We start from the raw sequence: 21,404 nt of genomic DNA on the forward strand, positions 1-21,404 counted from the left end.
GCAGGTATCCTGCTAGGATGCTGTATGACCTGGATTTTGCTGATAATATTGCCCTGTTGGAATCTTCCACAGCCCGGGCTCAGTCGCAGCTTACTAGGACTGCAACTGCAGCAGCAGATCTAGGCCTTGTCTTCAGCGCACCTAAGACAGAATATATGACTGCAAACTGTTATACGCCCAACCAGTACTTGAAATCTATGGTAGTACCATCAACCATGTCACAGACTTTAAGTACTTGAGTTCCAAGATGGGCTCTAGTGCTGGAGACCTAGAAAGAAAAAAAGCACTACCCTGGGCAGCTTTCTGAAAACTGGAACGCCTTTGGAGAAGCCCATCCATGCCAATCGAAACAAAAATCAAGCTGTTTGAGACAACTTGTGTTACTGTCTTTCTGTACGGATGTGAGTCATGGGTAATCACCAAGGACATGGAAAAAAAATCAACGCCTTTGCAACATCTTGCTACAGAGTCATGTTAAACATCAAGCGTGTCGATCGGATTCCAAATGAAACCATCTACAATCTGACCGAGTCACCACTGCACTGGTTGCCAGAGTCAAGATTCATCAACTAAAATGTCTCGGCCATATACTGCGTCTTGAAGACGACCAGCCTGTGAAAGAATATGCCCTTTATATTCCACCACATGGGAAGAGGAAACCGGGAGAACCAGAGCGCACACTGTACTTACAGTATGTCCATCACCTCCTGGGAGATACTGAAGGGATGTTGCAGCCAAACAAAATTGTTGCGCTTGCCCAAGATCGCAATAAGTGGAGAAAGCTTGTAGTCGCCTGCTCCGCAGCCGACTGATGATGATGATGATCACCAGTACTTTCCCGAACTTGGTCGATTTGGCTACTCTTCTGTGCTTCAAAATGAAGCAATTTTTACAGTTTCTTTTTCTTGGTCGGTTGTACTTGGTTGTGTATACTTGTGCTTGATTTTGCGTTAGAAAAAAATGAGCAATATCTCACTTGCCCAAAGGGCCAGTAGAAAACAGAAACCCCAAGTCAGACCCTGTCACACATGCACAATGGCAAATTCTGGTAAAGCCACGTGATTCAAAATTTGTCCGAAGTGCTAATTAATAAATGCCTAGCCGGGCCGGGCTAGTACTGTGCTGCCCGGGGGCACTCAACTTTTGAAGGTGACAGATATATCATTGATAGGCGCGGAAACCAGTTTGATTTGGTCATTTTGGTAGTGATAAGTTGGTGGTAAGATGGGCCAAAAAGGGACACGTTCCGTCTGTTATATTTGGGGATTCACCAAAATGGGGGTCTTTCCATGAGACTAGGTAAAATGTCACCAAAAAGGGGGATCTTTCCATATAACACTGAGACAAATTTTGGGTCAAAAATATAAAATTTAGGTCCAAAATATAGATGAGTTGACACATATATATAGTTGATACTAAATTTTCAATTCTGAAAGTCAGAATTTTTTGACAAATTTGAAGAAAAAATACTGAAATATTGCGAAACTACAAAGGGGGCGGGTTCAATTTAATTGAAAATACGGTACCAGTTCATAATTACAGACCCATAGGCACCTATACCTATCCAACATGTCATGGGCAGTAGGCAATATAGACGAATCCAATTTCACGGATTCCAACACCTCAATGGCAGCCATAGCTGGGTGAGGGGGTCCCCCCTTTATCCCACCTAAATGTGAAATGATCTCGGATTTTGACAAAACTACAGCACTTAGAGTCCTGATTTTTGCAGGGTTTATTGGTTTAAGGGGGTACTACACCCCTGGCCAGTTTTGTGCATATTTTTGCATTTTTCTCAAAAATTAAAGCGCATTGGTGACAAGTAAGTAAGATATATGTATATTATAGGGGCAAGGACTACAACTACTGCACTGAACATTTTATTTCAGCATAGACAACAGTTGTGGAGTTACAGTCAAAAATGAGGGAAACCCAATATTTGATCAATAAATCAATAACTACTTGTCTTGAGTCACTGAAATTTCAGTGTAGTAACTGGATTCCTTGCCCCTATAATATACATAACTTTTGTTATTAGTGTTTTATTAGTTTTTGAGAAAAATGCAAAAATAGTCACAAATTTATCAAGGGGTGTAGTACCACCTTAATAAATTACAATTTAATCGTGTACTAATATATATTTATTTTGGAAGGTTCGTGTTTGTTTTAAATTTTGGGGCGTTTTTCCAAAATTTCATATTTTTGGCGATATTTCAAAAAAGCGACATGCCAAAGACAAATCTTTTGCACATACTTTGTTATTGCTAATACAACTATTTTCTGCATACCTACGTTACAATTCGTTGTGGTGATTTAGTAATATTATAAATTTTGTGACTGCATTTTTGCGTTTTCGCTTACCGTGATTTAACGTTGATATCTGGTCTTGCTCCTTTTATAATTTTACTTTGACCGTCGGCTTTTGTAAATAACAGAATGTAGATTGGCTCTGAATAAGTATCGTAGTCCTCTTGGTGGGTTTTTTCATGATATAATTAGTTTGTATTTGCATGTAACAACCCAAAATCGACCTCTGAATTCGGGGTTGAATGCAGTTTCCGGAATACATGTGGGCTCAAACAAGTGCACGAGTGGCGACTATGGTTTTATACTTCCCGCATTCATGATTGCGTCAACGCCTAATAATATACTTCTTTGTATAGGTTGAGTGTAGCTGGTATACAAAAAAAAATTGGTTACATGTCAATGACCATTAACTTCAGGGATAGATCCTTTGCACACCTTTCTATCATGCAGTATCTTTACCCACAGACATGTGCCTGTGTCATGTGCCAATATTGCGCAACGTTAAAGGTTAATATATATTTTTTGACATGGAGAAGACTGTGTGCTTTAATGGCCGAGTGGTCTAAGGCATTGGGGTTTTTGCTGTTCTCAGTGTCGCTTGTTCGAATCCGAGCGTATGTTTCTTTTTCTTATGCGCTGATTTATTTTTCCAGCGTAGGTCCTAGAAAAACTAATTTATAATTTCTTTTTTTATTTTTATTTATTTATTTATTTATTTATTTATTTTTTATTTATTTATTTTTTTATTTATTTATTTATTTATTTTTTATTTATTTATTTATTTATTTATTTATTTATTTATTTATTTATTTATTTATTTATTTATTTATTATTTATTTTATTTATTTATTAAATGACGTTTTGGGGCTCGAGAGAACGGACACATTTATTTATTTATTTATTTATTTATTTATTTATTTTTCGATTGATTATTTGATGATTGAGTGAGCAGATTTATCGATTGCTACTTTAGTTGTGGGACTTCTATTAGAGTTTGAATGACATCGTACATTAGTATTGATTTTTCCGTTAAACATTATCAAAAATTAATATCACAGGTTTTATTGCAGATAGGAAGTTGGCTTAGTGATACTATCTGTTGATTCAGAACCGGAAGGTGCCGGGTTCGATTCCCACCTATGTCTATTTTTTTTAAAGACTGGGAAAATTACTGCAGTAAGTTTATTTGGCGCGCGATCTCAGTTATTCATTTTCTGATGGCTTTGCCTCTTACAGGCACCCTCCCTCTGGAATCCAAACCACGGTTCGCTCATAACACCTCCCTTAATCACTACCAATTTTGAGAAATTTACTCCAACTCAAAGGTTATCTTTACTACATTGAGCAATATATATCTAAAATGGACATGGTGATGAGAAGTGCATAATTTGAGATGGGTTTTGGCAGGCTTAGACATTCTTAAATTTCTTAACATCCTGTACATTTTGTCTTTTATGAGTATGTAAGTTTGCTTGTCTGAATCAATCCGAATTCGGAGATAATTGCGTTTCAACACCTGATGCACAGAATGGTGTCACTTCAACCTGTTGTAGTTCTCATCTCATTAATTTTTTCTTTAAAAAAACTCGATCTCTTCATAAAGGAAGGTCCTCTCTATTTACTGACCAATCAGGAAAATGTTTGGTTAATGTTTTCTGGTGGAATCGGGAATTTCTTGAAACACCCTGATATAGGCCTAGCTACATTTGAATCACAACAACTCAAGTATATGTATGCCATTTAACAGGCCTGGGATTTCCTGTATCGATAAGTTTCTGCATAGACAATTACATGTGTGAGTGCACGCACACAGTAAATGAGAAATCGTATTGACAGTGGGCATCCCTACTTATAGGATAGTAAAAGACACTTTGCCGTCTGAACGAGGAAATCTTTGCTCTACAAATGATATCAAATTACACATAATTTGTAATTATTTTTTATCCAGTGAGCAATGTAGGAATGGATAGGTCAAACAGGTTGTTAATTATTAATGTCAAAATTTATTTAATATGAAAACATTTAACACTGAAGCCAACCTACAATCCCGCGCGAAAAGCTTACAAATTCGCGTTATCAATATTAGGACAGTTTGTTTATTTCACGCATCCCCGCTCCCCTTATTCAATGTTGAATGGTGAAAAATAGTGGAAAGTGGTTGAGCTCAATCTGTGCTCCAACATTGTTTCGGGGGCGAGGAGTAAACAAATGCATAACATGACCTCATCGTCATGACCTATGAAACCTGTCATGTATTTTCAGCGTCATGTTCAATTCACAGGAATTTGATCTTTCAAACATCATCTGTCCCAACGATTTTCGCACAAGATTGTAGGCACTTCCTCAAACAAGTCCTCAAACATTCGAAATTTGTAGTTATACTACAACTGCTACAACCCGGTGCTACAACTGGTATACATGCATGTAAATAAGTAGTCCGAATAATCAGTCCCAGAACCCAGAATATTAATTTCTAACATGATCGTGTAAAAATGGTGACCCTCTCAGATTTTGATCAATTGATGATATTCCATCAGAATAATCTTTTCTAACAACAATGAACCCTTACAAAAAATAGACCTCATTCTAGGCCATGTCGTTTTTGAGAAATGGCCATTTGAAGTTTGGCCCAGACCCCCCCCCCCCCCTATTTTTTTGGAACTCGCGAGTGTCATTGGTGATTTTTACCAACTTTGGTAGCTCATAACTTCTTATTCAGAACAGATATAAAGCTGCAATGTTGATCGAATTCTAGCTAACCTTATCTCATATTTTCAGAATCTAGTTCTAAATTTCAGATATCTGCTTTCCTTTTAAAGTTATGAGCACCCAAAGTTCGTCATTTATTCAACCGCAAGTCTGATTTTGTCATTTTGGGGGTCCCCTGGTGCTAAAAATATGTGATCATATCAAATGTCATAGATACGGTACATTGTCTACGGGTACATATATGTGAGCCCATACGCAAGTTTGAGCAAATCATACCATTAATGGAGGAATGGGCGGCATCCAAAGTTGGGTTCGGGTGCCCCCCCCCCTCTCTCTTTCTGACCAATGGTTGACCTTGTCGACAGTTGAAACATGAATTGAAATTTACAGCCATGAAACATACAAGTTATGAGACCTAGAAACAAAAATTCAGAATCTAGTTAACAAAAATTCAGCTTTGGTACTCAACTCCATCATAGTTAGGGCCCTAGATGGCTCTTGAAAATGTGGAGAAAAACCTGCTATTTCTTGTCTAAGGGGGTTGAATTCGGCAGCCATGGTAACAAAACATGCCAAATTTTACTAAGTATTATGTGCATATAATTTTGGGTCGTACTTTACAGACCACGCTAGAGGTGTTAATTAGCCTCTAACACACCCAGAACATATTTCATGTGACACTTAATGAGGTAACTTGGTGATTTTATTGTCATGGTTGCTGAATTCAACACCCTTCAAGAAATAGTGGGTTTTCCAGTTCCACCCTATTTTCAAGCTGCCATCTATGGATTGATTTGCTCAAACTTGCTTGTGGGTTCAGATATTTTACCCATAGACAATGTATCTATGACATTTGAGTCACCCCCAAAATGACAAAATCACACTTGCGGTTGAATAAATGACCAACTTTGGGTGCTCATAACTTTAAAAAGGAAAGCAGATATCTGAAATTTTGAGCCAGATTCTGAAAAATTGACCTAAGATTAGCTAGAAAGCAACATTGCAGCTTTATATGTCTAGAACAAGAAGTTATGAGCTACCAAAGTTGGTAAAAATCAACATGACACTCGCGAGTGCCAAAAAAAAGGGGGGGATCCGGGCCATTTCTCAAAAACGATATGGCCTAGGCTATGACTCATAGGCCATATCGTTTTTGAGAAATGGCCCGGATCCCCCTTCATGATCATGAGGCCAAATTTTTGTATGGGTTCATTGTGGCCACAAAAGATTATTCTGATGGAATTTCATCAAAATCTGAGAACTTTTCAGAAAATTGGTTGATTTGACATGGACTGACCATGCCGGGCACCATGCTTACCTTGTCCTTGCTTGGCTTGATGAATGTCATCAAAAATCCGCAGCGCAGTAGCGTCGATTCACATCAAATGCATGGCAGATAATTGATATGGTATACGTATGCTGTGATCGTAGACTCTAGATACATGTATAATTTGTATTTTATATGCCTACTTTATTGCAAACGGACACGGTCACTGGTAAAATGTAAAACTATCCTCGACTACAGCCTCGACGTCAGACCTTTGTATTATATACTGGTAAGCAAGCATTAGCCTTTTCACGTGAGGCTGACATAAATACGCCAGCATTTTTTACTTGAGGCTGACATCAATACCACTACAACTCGGTCCATTACAATTTAGTCCAACCCAAGTTCGCCCCAGTTGTCAACAGATCGACCATAAAGGGGATGATGTGCAATAACTATAAACCATATGGGCCAGTAATTAAAATGAGAGAAGGAGAAATTTTGGCGGGCCGAAAGGGGGGAACAATTTTGGCAAGCCGAGGGGGGGGCAAGCAATTTTGGCACACATTTACGCCTATATGCAAATTTCATGCTCGCAACATGTTTCTAGACCATTAATTTTAAGTTTGCAACTTGGGATCCAAAAAATTGGTAAGGGGGGGACAAAGATTTTTTGGCGGGCTGAGAAGGGGTGAAGCGATTTTGGCGGGCCGAAGGGGGGAGCGATTTTGGCGAGACGTTTGGATTTTTTTTTTGCAAAGTCGCCCACATGGTGGGGTAAGTTCACCCTAATTAAATATGGTTAAAATATTGCATAACAATAACAATTCAATGCAACCCAGATACCAATACAACATTGGCCCACTGAACGTTGGAACCATCATATAGGCTTCATAATTTTGGTGCGGGGACTGGATTACCTTTTCAGCCCCCCCAAAAAAAAAATCCTAGGTGAAGTCAAAAAATTGTGATAAAATAGAAGGAAAATGGGTGTTTGTGACCTATATTTTCTGACTCCCCAGGGGAAACCCCTCAGGCAGCCCCAGTATGACCCACGAAAACCTTTTTTCAATTTACGCCCCCCCCATGTTGAAAATCTTCTTAAGCCAATGACCATCGCGGTTAGCACTTGGCACGCTAACATTGGCCCACTGGTTTGCCACTCCTTTGACTAACAGTTGGCATTCCAACATAGTAGCCCAGGGTTTATTCCCATCTTTTCAGCAGCCTTTGGAATTCCATTATTTGGCCCAATGTTGAAATGCCAGTTGGCATTACAACATTGGGCCATTGTTGATATGCCATTCATGAGTCAATATAGTTGGCAATTCCGGTTTCGATAGTTGGCATTGTAACATTGGGCCAATGTTGGAATGCCATTCCTGTTTCGATATTTGGCATTGCAACATTAGGGCAATGTTGGAATGCCATTCCTGTTTCGATAGTTGGCATTGTAACATTGGGCCAATGTTGGAATGCCATTCCGGTTTCGATAGTTGGCTTGGCAACATTGGGCCAATGTTGGAATGCCATTCCCGTTTCGATATTTGGCATTACAACATTAGGGCAATGTTGGAATGCCATTCCTGTTTCAACAGTTGGCATTACAACATTGGGCCAATGTTGGGAGGGTTTAAAGAACAATAAATAAAATCTTTGAATAAGAAACTGTTTGGCCTAATGAATTGTAATTTGTACTTAACTTGTAATACTAAATAAAACCATTTTGGTGTTTTTGATCACAAAGTTTTATTCAATTGTTTAATTAAAAGAGAGTGGACCAACAGTAATGTCAATAAAAGAACATAATAATAGAAGAACAGTCTTTCAAGAAATTTCACGGATCGTGCATCTTCTTACATTGAAACACTGACAATATAGCAAACACAAGCAAAAACTATACATTTCCTCAACGGAAAAAAATCCAATCTTTTCACAAATGGTATCGAAGTTTCAGTAAGGGGCAAGTCTTGGCGTATTCTTATTCTTGTGTTTTCCTCAAATTTTGACTGATATTTTTGTATCATGTCTCTCCGTGTAACATAACAGTACATTAACTACCGTAGTACGTGTAGGTGCAACCCTGCCAGAGTATTAATTTTGGTTGGGCCATTGCCTCTACTTTGCACCAATAAGATTATTCTTTTGACGTTTCATATTTTCATATTTTGGAGAAGTTGCTACTTTTTGTTTGACGTTTTTCTCCATATTGTTTTGCATCTGCTGAAGATTTGCCCCTACTGAAATTGCCAATTTTGGAAAGTTTTACTTTTGGCTATGCTATCGAGTTGGGGAAATTATGAAGGTTTCATTGCAAAATAATGTGCGACCCTTGAAATTTGCAGACGAAACGCAAAAGAACCGAACCCCAATTCCTAATACATAGCATCAATAACTGTTGAGCCCTGCAACTGTTTATATCTTTTATACATTGTATCAAAAACATGTTCGCAAATTACATTCGCAAAAGGTTGCCAGAAAACGTTCTAACGTTGGTTGATATAAAGGGTATAAAATGCGTTAAGGGTAGACGAGGTATTGTTGGTCGAAGCAACCTAAAAGTCGATTTTTATTATCTAGATCAATATAATTATTGAAAATTAACACCTTGATGTTTTGCAAAAGTTAGTTCTACAAATCGTATACTTTGCAAACTTGCTTAATTTATTGTTGTTAATGAGTTATGTACGTTTTACAAAAGTGTTGTTGTTTCAACCCTCTTTACAACGTAACTTAAGAACCGCAGCACCTATAAAAGTATATCTGTGATATTTTAATTCTTCTACACGCTCGCTATGAATTGAGCAATATAGTTTTTGCCAAAGCTCACTACCATTCGTAAGATGCTGTGAACTACCAAATCACAAGTTTAAAATAATTAATAACCTTAATATAACATTTGGTTACATTCTACAATAGTTTTGAAAATTTACTGCAAAACTTTCTAATATGTTAGAAAAAATATTTGGCAAAAATGTTTGTAAAAATAGTTTGCAAAATGTTTGCAAAAATATTTTGCATGTTTGCAAAACAAATTTTACAATAAGGGAGTGTTCATAAATACTTTGGTGGGGGGTTGGAAAATATATACAATCACCCCCCCAACAATCATGTTGACGCCTGTATATGGGTTTCTAACCAAAATTAACCCCATATTTGGTCATTTTAAAATAAAAAGTGCCAATGTTTTTTGCGCTTCGCGCAAATTAATTCCAGTTTTGTACTATATTTTTAGTTCAGCTTCAATATCGCAATTTTTTGCGCGCTTCGTGCGCGTTTGTACCATAAACTTATTTTGTCGGCAAAAGGTGCTGGACTCACTGGACTTCAAGAAATTTTCTCCAACTCCAATGTCAAAAATAAATCTATGCCACTGTTAATTATGATGTAAATTTTTGGTTTCTTTTTTAGGCCATGAAGGGGGGTCAAAAAAAATTAAATGTGGTCTAAATTAAAATTTAGACCATAAAAGGGGGTTAAAAAATCCACCCTTTTTAGGGGGGGTCAAAAAAATTTTGACATCCGAGGTTCCAACTTTTCCAACCACCCCCACCGAAGTATTTATGAACACTCCCTAATATTTTGATATTTTAACAATGTTGTTGTACTGTTTTGTTCTTTGAAGCATTAAAAACGTATTCATTCTTCATCAGTTATTAGAATTTGTACATTCAAAAGGCTTCTCTTTAGTAGTAATACATTCATGTATTTCAATGTCAGTAAATGCTGTGAAGCCTTTGTTACAAAGCGGACATCAAATGTGTCTTTTTGATATGAAAACCTTTATGAACTTTCAAATCCTGTACATGTTTGAGGCCTTTGTTACAAAATTAACATTTAAAAAGCTTCTTCTCATTGTCCCTTTTTTAGTGAAAAGATTTTTCATGGTGTTTCATGTGCTGTGAAACCCTTGTTACAGGTGGGCTTGTTAAAGCTTCTCTCCAGCGTGAATACGTTCATGTGTCTTCAAGTGACTTGACTGTGTGAAGCATTTGTTACAATATTAACGTTTAAAAGGTTTCTTTAGTAGGAATACATTCATGTGATTTCAATTTACTTGATGTAATAAAGTTTTAGTCACATGATGAACATTTATGTTTTTGTCCAGTTACAAACTGTACATTTAAAAGGCTTCTCTCCCCTATGAATACGTTCATGACGTTTCAAGTTACTTGACCGTGTGAAATCCTTGTTACAAAATGTACATTTGAAAGGCTTCTCTTTACTATGAACACGTTCATGTCTCTTCAATTCACTTGACCAGTTAAACCCTTTGCTACAAAATGTACATTCGAAAGGCTTCTCTCCAGTATGAATACGTTCATGTCTCATGTTATCTGACACTGCGCTGGCTTCTTTGGTAGATTCACATTCAAAACGCTTCTGAAGATTAGTGTGGATACGTTTTTCATGTCTTTTCAAGCTACTCGATATTGTGAAATATTCGTTACAAATGTTGCATTTAAAGGGCGTCTCTCTACTATGAATACGTTCATGTGCTTTCATGGTACTTGATTGTGTAGAGCCCTTGTTACAAAATGTACATTTAAAAGGCTTCTCCCCATTATGAATACGTTCATGACGTTTCACGTCACCTGACCATGTGAAACTCTTGTTACAAAATTTACATTTGAAAGGCTTCTCTCCAGTATGAATACGTTCATGTTGCTTCAAGTTATTTGACTGTGCAAAGCCTTTGTTACAAAAGTTACATTTGAAAGGCTTCTCTTTACATGTAGATGTAGTATGAATGCGTAATTCATGGGCCTTCAAGTGCCTCGATTGTCTGAAATCTTTGTTACAAAATGTACATTTGAAAGGCTTCTCTCCAGTATGAATACGTTCATGTCTTTTCAAGTCACCTGACAGTGTAAAGACTTTGTAACAAATGTTGCATTTGAAAGGCTTCTCTTCAGTATGGATACGTTCATGACCCTTTAAGCTACTTAAAAATGAAAAGCCTTTGCCACAAAATGTACATATGTAAGGCTTCTCTCCAGTATGAATACGTTCATGTCTTTTCAATTGATTTGCCACTGTAAACCCTTTGCTACAAAATCTACATTGGAACGGCTTCTCTTTAGCATGAATACCTTCATGTGTCTTCAATTTACTTGTCGATCTAAAGCCTTTCTTACAAAATTGACATTTGAAAGGCTTCTCCTCAGTATGAATACGTTCATGTTCTTTCAAGCCACCTAACTGTGAAAACCCTTTGCCACAACATGTACATAGGTAAGGCTTCTCGCCAGTATGACTACGTTCATGTCTTTTCAAGCTACTTGATAATGAAAAGACTTTGTTACAAAATGTACATTTAAATACTTTCTTTCCCCTATGAATACGTTCATGACGTTTCACGTCACCTGACCATGTGAAAACTTGGTTACAAAAGTTACATTTGAAAGGTTTCTCCTTAGTATGAATACGTAATTCATGGGCCTTCAAGTTACTAGACCGTGAGAAACCCTTGTTACAAAATGTACATTTGAAAGGTTTCTCTTTACCATGTTTACTATGAATACGTTCATGTCTTTTCAAGTCACCTGCCAATGTAAACCCTTTGCTACAAAATGTACATTCGAAAGGCTTCTCTCCAGTATGAATACGTTCATGCCTTTCAAAGTGACTTTTCGCTGTAAACCCTTTGTTACAAAATGTACACTTGTAAGGCTTCTCTTTAGTATGAATACGTTCATGTTCTGTCAACTTACTTGAAGTTGTGAAGCCTTTGTTACAAAATGTACATTTCAAAGGGCTCTCTTTAATATGAATACGAATTTTTAAATGATTTGACTTTGTGAAGCATTTGTTAGAATTTGGGCATTCAATAGGCTTCTCTATAGGAGCGATACATTCATGTCTTTCCATGTCAACAAATGCTGTGAAGCTTCTGTTGCAAAACAGACATATCAAGGATGTATTTTTAACATTACACTTGAGTTCGTGTTTTTTCAAGTCACTTGACATGGTGAAACATTTGTAACAATGTTTACATTCAAGTGATGTCGTGTTCATAAGAGCATAGTCATGTTTCTTCAAGTGATCTGATCTTTTGAAGCTTTTGTCGCATAATAAATGGTCAACAGGCTTCTCTTTAGTCATGTTAGTTTCAGTATCTCCGAATACATGCATATTTGTTTTATCTGACACTGCGGGGGCTTCTATAGGGTCCTCTTTAAGATCAATACCGTCATGCTCAACAGAGGCTTCACCGGATGTACTATATTTCAAAGAAAGTTCTTCAGTATGAACATACTCATGCTCCTTCAAATGATCTGATCTTGTTAAACTTTCGTTGCACAATAAAGACTCAAGAGGTTTCTCCTCAGTATGACCTATTTCGTCAGAGGGATCATTTTTAAGCTCACTATCAGGATGCTCTGTGGATCCATCATTCGAAGTCCTAATTTCTGAAATCCTAACTATGATATGAGCACTCCCATTTACATTTGAGTTATCTGATACTGAGGAAGCTTCACTTTCAGACTTGGACCCCAAAGGCTCTTCTTTCTGAGCAATACCGTCATGCTCGGCAGAGGTTTCACCAGATGACATGCATTCAAAGGGGGCTTCAACAGTTTGACTTCTTTCACTTACATTCCAGTTATCTACCACCGGAGAAGATTCCCACTCAGAAGGCTCCTCTTTAAAGCCAATGTCATCATGCTGTGTGGAGCCTCCATTTGATGACCTAACTTCAAAAAGCTTCTCTGTAGTATGAACACTTACATTTGCATTTGAGTTATCTGGTGCTGCAGAAGTCTCGCATTCAGACTTACATTCGAAAGTCTCCTCTTTAAAATCAATACAGTTATTCTCGGCAGAAGCTTCATTAGTTATGCTACATCCAAAAGCAGCCTCTTCAGTATCTCTTCTTTCAATTACCTTTGAGTAGTCTGACTCGGAAAAGGCTTCACTTGAAGATTCCCCGCACTCAAAAGGCTCCTCTTTCAGGTCAATATCATCATGCTCTGCAGTGCCTCCATTTGAAGATCTCACTTCAAAAGGCTTCTCTTCTGTATAAATACTTACATTTATATTTGAGTTTTCTGATACTGCTGATGTCTCATTTTCAGATTTGTATTCATAAGGCTCCTCTTTAATATCAGTACCCTCGGGCTCAGTGGAGACTCCGTTTGAAGACCTCAATTCAAAACTTGTATCTTCATGCTCGATGGAGGCTTCACTTTCAGTCCAAAATTCTAACGGCTCCTCTTTTACATAAATACCATCATACTCTGAGTCTGAGTAGTCTCTATCTAAAGACCTACATTCAAAAGCCTTTTCTACAGTGAGACTCATTTCATGTACGTTTGAGTAGCCAGACTCCGCGGAGGCTTTACTTAAAGTTTCAAATTCATTAGGCTTCACTTTACGAGCAATCCCATTACCTGGGATATCTGGCCTTGTGGAGGCTTCATTTGACGATTTGCATTGAGAAGCCTCTGTTTCAATTGCGCTCACATTGATTTGTATACCATTTAATTTGAAAGAATCTGTCGGTAATGTACTTAAACACTTATATTTCAAAGGCTTATCTTTAGCTTGTTCCTCACGTATGCTGCCTGACCATGTGAAGCCATAGCTACAAGAGTTGCAAAAACATGTGAACACCTCTATTTTAGAATGACTCGCATCACGCGTATCCCAGCTGCTTGAAGTGCTGTAGTCATTGCCACAAGACTTACATTTTACAGGCTTTTTCTTACTATGAATTACTGCATGTTTTTCCAAATGATCTAACTTTCTGAAGTCTGTGTTGCAGTATTTACATTTAAAAGGTTTCTCTTTGGTGTGAACACGTTCATGTTTCTTCAATTCCAAAGTTTCAAATTCATTAGCCTTTGACACTTTAGGAGCAATCCCATCACCTGGGCCATCTGGCCTTGTGGAGGCTTCATTTGACGATTTGCATTGAGAACCCGTTGTTTTAACAGTGCTCACATTATTTTGTATACCATTTAATTTGAAAGAATCTGTCGGTAATGTACTTAAACACTTATACTTTACAGGCTTATCTTTAGTTTGTTCCACACGTATGCTGCCTGACCATGTGAAGCCATAGCCACAAGATTTGCAAAAACATGTAAACACCTCTATTTCAGAGTGACTCTCATCATCCTTATCCCAGCTACTTGAAGTGGTGAAGTCGTTGGCACAAAACTTACATTTCACAGGCTTCTCCTTGCTATGAATTACTGCGTGTTTTTCCAAATGATCTAACTTTCTGAAGTCAGTGTTGCAGAATTTACATTTAAAAGTTTTCTCTTTGGTGTGAATACGTTTATGTTCCTTCAATTCACCAGGCCCTGTGAAAACAAAACAAAGTGCACATCTAAATGCAATGTCAACATAACTTTATGCATACATAAGTAGTACATGTTCTTACCAATCATAATAACCCTCGTAAATTGGTGTTGCAAAACGCACATTTGAAAGGCTTCTCATTGTCATTATGAATACGTTAATGTATCTTCAATTCAAATGACCATGTGAAACTGACTATCCAGGATTTGAACCTGGGACCTTCGGATCACGAGTCCGGACCGATGCTCTACCAACTGAGCTAGTAAGTCAGATGGAGAAGAGCAGTGATGTTATTATCTATAGGCCTTCAGTTCAATAGGCCTTCAGTTCATTTACCACATAGATTTACCACATAGATTAAACTTTATTTCTAAGAGCGAAGAAAGTTTGCGGAGCGCATTCCCCCAGTATATTTGGGACTCACCTCCTTCCAAAGAAAATGCCAGCCCCCCACCCTAAAGTACGTTCATTTTCCTTCAATTCAACACTCCCTGTCAAGGCTTTATCATAAAATGCAATGCCTACAATCGAAGAAGTAGTCCTTGGTGTAACAAACTTGACATAGAGCTTTTACAATTTTAGAACAAATGGGTTTCGGAGTTTTTAAGCCATCATTTTTTTGTCAGATTTCAAAGCAATGTTGATCTCCCCTTTACCATTAGTACGACTGCTCCACTTACATGTTGATGGTTTCTTCGAAGTGACAATATTTTTGGAGACATTCTCATCGCAACTGGAATCCATCTGGCGAGGATCGGAATCGGATGCCATTTAATATTCTGTAAAAAAGCGTAACGTTTGTAATATGCAGTTTAGACTCATAATCACAAAATGTGTGTAATTTAGCATAAGGGAGGTTTTCAGTGACCGCTCCCTATATAAACCAATTTATTTACAAATTTATTATAATTCAATGACATATAATCAACTCCCAAAGTGTGTGAAATATGAAGCTCATACGGCATTCCATTTTTGAGTTATGAGACAATCAATTATAGAACCTAGATCGTGTGCTCAAACTTCCGTGTTGCAGGAACATCTTGACAATTTTGAGCAATGGGCTGTAAATAATAACATGCAACTAAACCCAAATAAGTGTGCTGTATTCATTATTTTCAACCATTTCATTATTTCATCTGTACAGGTGTAAACCAATACCCATGTATACATGTGATAAATCACAGTTTGTGGTTTACAGATGTAGTTTACAACCACATGAAGGTGATTGTTCAATTATTATCAAAAGTTTCACTATTTTACTGGATGAGATCAGAGCAGATCAAAAAGTGCGGGACAGAGAATTGAGAAGTTTATATTCATTATTAATTCATTATTGATTATCCATAATTATACCATGCTCTTACTGCAAAGAAAATCCCTGAAAATCAACAGAAAGAGATTTATGATATAAAACCACAATTATTTATTTGTAAGTCTTTTGTATGTTGATGTAGTGACCACCTTTTCTGACTACCTTTTCTGACCACCTTTTCTGACCATCTTTTTTGACTATCTTGTTTGACATTATTTTGATGTTTCCTTCATTTTTATTATCTTTACACTTTGCACAATAATGTTGTACCATTCTGGATGTTAAGTGACATAAAATTGAAATTATCAAGCTCAATTTGTTTTGTTTTTCCATCTTCTCTGGTTTTTCACAGGGCAGTTAACTTCTCAGTTTAGAGAGGAGGCAATTGTCATTTCAGGTGCTGGGTCAATAATCAATAAAGTAAACACAATTACCACTTCACAAGGTCATATTCATGATATTATACTTGCCCTGGTATATTAAGGGTGCAGCATGAATGTGAATACATGTATATGGGTTTAATTGTCTATCAGACAGACAAACAAAAAGTCTGAACAGGGAAGTGCTGGGGGTAACACTAGGCTAGCGGCATTTCCCTGTTCTGAGCACTCATTCGAAATATGAAGTCAGGAAAATTGGATGTGTTTACATTGTATTTATTTGTTTTAAATAATTTCACGTACAATGTAGGCCTACCATGAAAGTGTTGTAGTTTTTAAGTTTCAAGTTTTTATATGGAAATTGCTTTTACATCAGTGGCACTCATCTATCCGATGGTGCATCCAAGACATTAAATACAAACAAAATTGTATTAACCCTAAGGCCAAAAAAAAAAAAAGGTTTGTCTCAAACAGTGTTCTTAATTAACCTGTACATTATAAACGGTGGTTAATTAACCGGTTAATTAACGTTAATTAACCGGTAAGATTGGTTAATTATGGTTGGAAAATATATAAATCCGAGCTTGGAATTCACTATGCCATCATACTGAAGAACATTGCACAAGCATAACATGAGCAGATGAAGTGTTCTTGTCCACCTTTAGCTTTAAAACATTCCATTTGAAAATTTGAAAATTAAAAAATTTTCATATACATGTAAACTTATAAATGTCAATTCAACCTGTTTAAAAAAATTTACACTCATTGACTTGACACAGATGCACAATGGCACTGTAAGTCTGTGACTCGCATACATTTTTAATTTTATTAACTTTTTATTTACTGATTGAAACAATCCTGGGTAAAAATGGTATAATCTGCTCACTCTGCTGTGGATTTTTGGGCACTTGTACAACGGTAGTGTGTGTGTGTGTGTGGAGGGGGGGTAATGCCTGGTTGAAGATATATGGGGATGTGCCACGGTTTTGTGATACCTTTTCAGCAATTTTGGTATATCTATGGGTAAAGACGGAAAATGTGTGATGCACAAAAAGCGCCAAAACTTGCACATTTTGGGTCATCAATTTGTAAGCGCTCTTTAGCAATGTCATATTTCATTGAATTTACAACTGCATGACAAAACAGATGAAAATAGTAACTTTTTGCACAAAATTTTTCAAAGAAACTCCCCCCAGATTTGTACATGTGCATGCGCACATAGACCATGATATAGTCTGCATGGTCTATGATGTGCTGCATGACACTCTAGGACTAGAGAACAAGAAGATATTTACTAAATTAATATTTCCAGTGAGCAATGAAGTGATATTTAAATGTTAAAACTTAAAAAAGTGTCAGAAACTCAGAATAATTCAAAATTCATAATTAACCTATTTTACCACCGGGTAAATATGATGGTTAATTAACCGGTTAATTAACCGGTAAGATTGAGGTTAATTAACCGACTAAATCGCGCGCGCATTTGTAAATTCGTGAGATTTGGAAAAAAAGAAATGCTGAAATTTTTTTTTTTCAAAAAATTTTAGTTTTTTTTTTAGTTTTTCCGGAAACATTCGGCGAAAATCAGATTTTTTTCTCCAAATTATACCATGAAAAAAGTCGGGAATAAAAAAAAAATCGCATTCGCATTTGTTTTCAAACCACTCGTGAGCTTTGAGACAAACCATTATTTTTTTTGGCCTAACACCCAACCCTGCTTTTTGATATCGGAAGTTAAAGAAGATACAATAAAGGAGAGAAAATGAACACTTGGCACCCACAGGATTCGAACCTTAGACCCCCGCATGCCAAGTACACGATCGCGGACCGGTAGGTAGCTATACGGGTAACACTGCCCCGGGCAGCAATTCCGTGAGCATTTAACACTAAGGGTGACAAGCAAAAGGTACAAATAAATAATCGAAAGTGAGAAAGATATAACAACCATGTACCATTAAAAATTTTGTTTCTCTATTAACAAGTCCCAGAGAAAAGCTTGCAAATTATCACCCAGCACTTATTATGGTGAAGCATCAAATATCACAGGGCTCACTGTAAAAGCTGGTCAGAAAAGGTACATGTAGTAAGAAAAGGTGGTCAGAAAAGGTGGTCAGGTTAGGCCCCTAACAGTCAATTTTGAGTTTCCCATCACATAATTTCTGAAAACAAGTGAGGTAACTCTTTCATTATTTATTATTCATTATTTGTCTGCCTTTCATTAATATATGACCAAGACGCATATTAAATGTGTTGTTATTTGCCGCTTTAACTCACTTGAAGATGGATGTTTAGCCCCAAATGAGATTCAAAAGTATATTACAAAGAGTCTGCAAAGTTGACAGCAAAATATGTTTTGATTTTGATTTTTCTACAAAAAATAAAGGGATCATAATTTTTTTGCAAATATAACAAGTTTTCATTGGTATTTTTTGGAAAATCACAATAATGAATTCAAGTGAGGGTCAGAAAATGAAGTGAGGGCGGGTGACGGGAAACTCAAAATCGACTAATTTCCTTAAATGGAAATTCCCAGTTTGTTAGAAATTAACATTTTATTCAAAATAAAGAAATATTTGGCCGGCAAGTGTTTTTGAGCGGAGGGCAGTGTTCGAAATAAGTACTTATCCTCTTGTCCAAAAATCACTGGGGACAACCATATTGAGCTGTGTACTTATCCCCTGGACATCCACTGTTTGGATTCTTTGCACTCAAAAACATGACATATATTTTTTGGGGACAACCAAAATGTTTTGAGGACAAGCAGAATTCATGCTTTAGTTGTCCTCAGGACAACCTCCATATTTTCCTTATTTCGGACACTGGCGGAGGGTAACAGGAAACTAGGAATCGACTTTCATTACAATGAGTCACTCTAGCTTGGCCTGTGAAGACGTCACACTCACACAATGATACCAACTTTATTATATTAATATTATATTATTATTATATTTATTCCTGTTTAATAGTGACTACCAATAGGCCCTATATGGTCTTACTTCTTTGGCGTAAGACAATTAATATTTTGCGACATTATATTATAATGAACCCAAGACACTTCCTACAACTTGAGAACTCGAACAAGTCCTCAAGCGTTCGAAATGTGTATAGAGGGACCATTCACAAACACTTGTTAGGAAGGGGCCTGATGCAAAAAGGGGGGCCCTGAAATTTTTTGACCCTCGGGGGGGGGGGGGGCTGAAAAAAATGACCACATATTTTCCTGGGAAAATTGAGTTTATATGCTTTTTTTCTATGATTATCATCATGGGGTTAACCCATAAATTTCAAAAAAAAAGGGGGCCCTGAAAATTTTGAGGTCTGTAAAGGGGGGCCCCGAAAAATTTTCGCGATGAAATTTGTTTGCATCAGCCCCCCCCCCCCCAACAAGTGTGTGTGAACGGGTCCCTTTCTGCTACAACCTGTGTACATCCATGCCTCACCTAGTACCTCGTTGCGTTGACAAGTTCAAGTTGTCCTTGGCTTGATGAATGCGGGCCGAAAGTCCGCAGCGCATGAGTGCCGTCACATTAAATGCATGGCAGATACGAATGCTGTGATCGTAGACTAGATACATGTATAATTTGCATTTATAGGCCTACTTTATTGCAAACGACACGGTGGTACACATAAAACCATCTTCTCTGATAAAACTAATGCCTCGGCAAGTAGAGCATCAGCCTTTTCACGTGAGAGGTTGGCATAAATACGCCAGCTTTTTTTACTTGAGGCTGACATCAATACCACTACAACACGGTCCATTACAATTCAGTCCAACGCAAGTTCGCCCCGGTAGTCAACAGGTCGACCATAAGGGGCTATGCAATAAACTTTAAGCCATGATATGGGACAGGGGTGGGGGAAAGAAAATTTTGGCGAGCCGAAAGGGGTTGGGCAAACAATCTTTGACAAACCGAGAGGGGCAAGCGATTTTTGGCACACATTCATGGGACGCTTTTTAAATAAAACACTTTATAAAAGGTGCTCAGGAAAACAGTTCGAAATCGTTTATAAAGGCCTACAGGCCTATGCTTGCTGTGCTCACAACATGTAGCCTATCTAGACGATTATAACCTGTATAAGTTGCAAATTGGGATCAAACAAATTTGAGGCCTCTTTAGAGCGTTTTATGAATGCGCCCCTCCCCTCCCCTCCCATTTCGGCTCGCCAAAAGTTTCTTGCCCCGCCTCGACAACATGAATATATACCGGTATTATATATAGGCCTACAGTGAGTCAAAAATTAAGGTACCAGCCCGGGGGGTACGACCATACGGGGACGTGCCGCAAACATGGGTAGCATTTTCGGCTTTCGGTATATCAATGACCCTTTTTCAAAGCCTATTTTGGTAGGCCTATATGAATGGGTCCTTTTTTTCAAAATTTTCTCAATTTTTTCGGAAAACAGCCCAATTTTTCCTTAATCTAGCCAAAATTTTCCCAAAATTTTTGGAAAATATGTAAAAACTAAGACAATTTTGGTTAAATTAGGCCGAAAATTTTGACTTTTGGTACCCCGGTATAGGCCTATACCAATGGGTCCAAATTTCTTGAAAATTTGGTATTTTTATGGGTCCACTTCCAAAATCTCAGCGGCACGTCCCTACCAAAACCAAACTTGAGTCCCCCCCCCCCCCCGGGGTACCAGTTATGTTCATCCCCTGTATATCCTAAACAAAGGCAGATAGGGTAGCTGCAGGTAATATGGGACAGCAGGTAATATGGGACACCTGTTTTCATTTTAACAAAAAGTAGCTTAGAGAAGGTAAACACTTTAAGTTGATTTGTTAAGTGTTTAGCATGTTTAGAGACATCAATTGTGCTTCTAGAAATGCAGTTTTGGAGTCTGTGTATCAAACTCTTGGAAATCAAGGCCAAAAGAGTGAAATTGCCCAAAAATTATATCGTTTTTTTCGGCCTGATATAAAATCAATGAAGTCACATTTATGATTGTGTATCCAAAAACTCTGGTACTGAGGGGGCATTTGTCATTTTTTATGATCTTTAGGTGATGGGTTAAGCTTATCAGCAGGTAAAATTCCACTGACAAGTGAAAAAAAAACAAAGAAATTTGAAGCCATTTAGAACTAGAAATTTGATTTTCGAGGTTTTTGTGGCGCAGT

The 21,404-nt window shown here is 37.4% G+C and overlaps 2 protein-coding genes across 2 annotated transcripts in view; both read right to left on the reverse strand.

The window, feature by feature from the left end:
• LOC140141545 (uncharacterized) overlaps positions 1 to 6,626 on the reverse strand; it is a 41,573-nt gene extending 34,947 nt beyond the window's left edge. Inside the window, exon 1 of the mRNA XM_072163452.1 lies at positions 6,335 to 6,626. The gene's annotated coding sequence lies outside the window, so the exon portion shown is untranslated. The remainder of the gene's footprint in view (positions 1 to 6,334) is intronic.
• Positions 1 to 21,404, reverse strand: part of LOC140140680 (uncharacterized) — a 46,864-nt gene that overhangs the window by 7,410 nt on the left and 18,050 nt on the right. Inside the window, exons 2-3 of the mRNA XM_072162438.1 lie at positions 15,274 to 15,372; positions 10,384 to 14,595 (exon numbers count right to left, since the gene is read on the reverse strand). Of these exons, the coding sequence (XP_072018539.1) occupies positions 10,384 to 14,595; positions 15,274 to 15,364 (4,303 nt within the window). The 5' untranslated portion in view covers positions 15,365 to 15,372. The remainder of the gene's footprint in view (positions 1 to 10,383; positions 14,596 to 15,273; positions 15,373 to 21,404) is intronic.

Source organism: Amphiura filiformis, chromosome 19, assembly GCF_039555335.1.
Source record: "Amphiura filiformis chromosome 19, Afil_fr2py, whole genome shotgun sequence".
Taxonomy (NCBI): Eukaryota; Metazoa; Echinodermata; class Ophiuroidea; order Amphilepidida; family Amphiuridae; genus Amphiura; species Amphiura filiformis.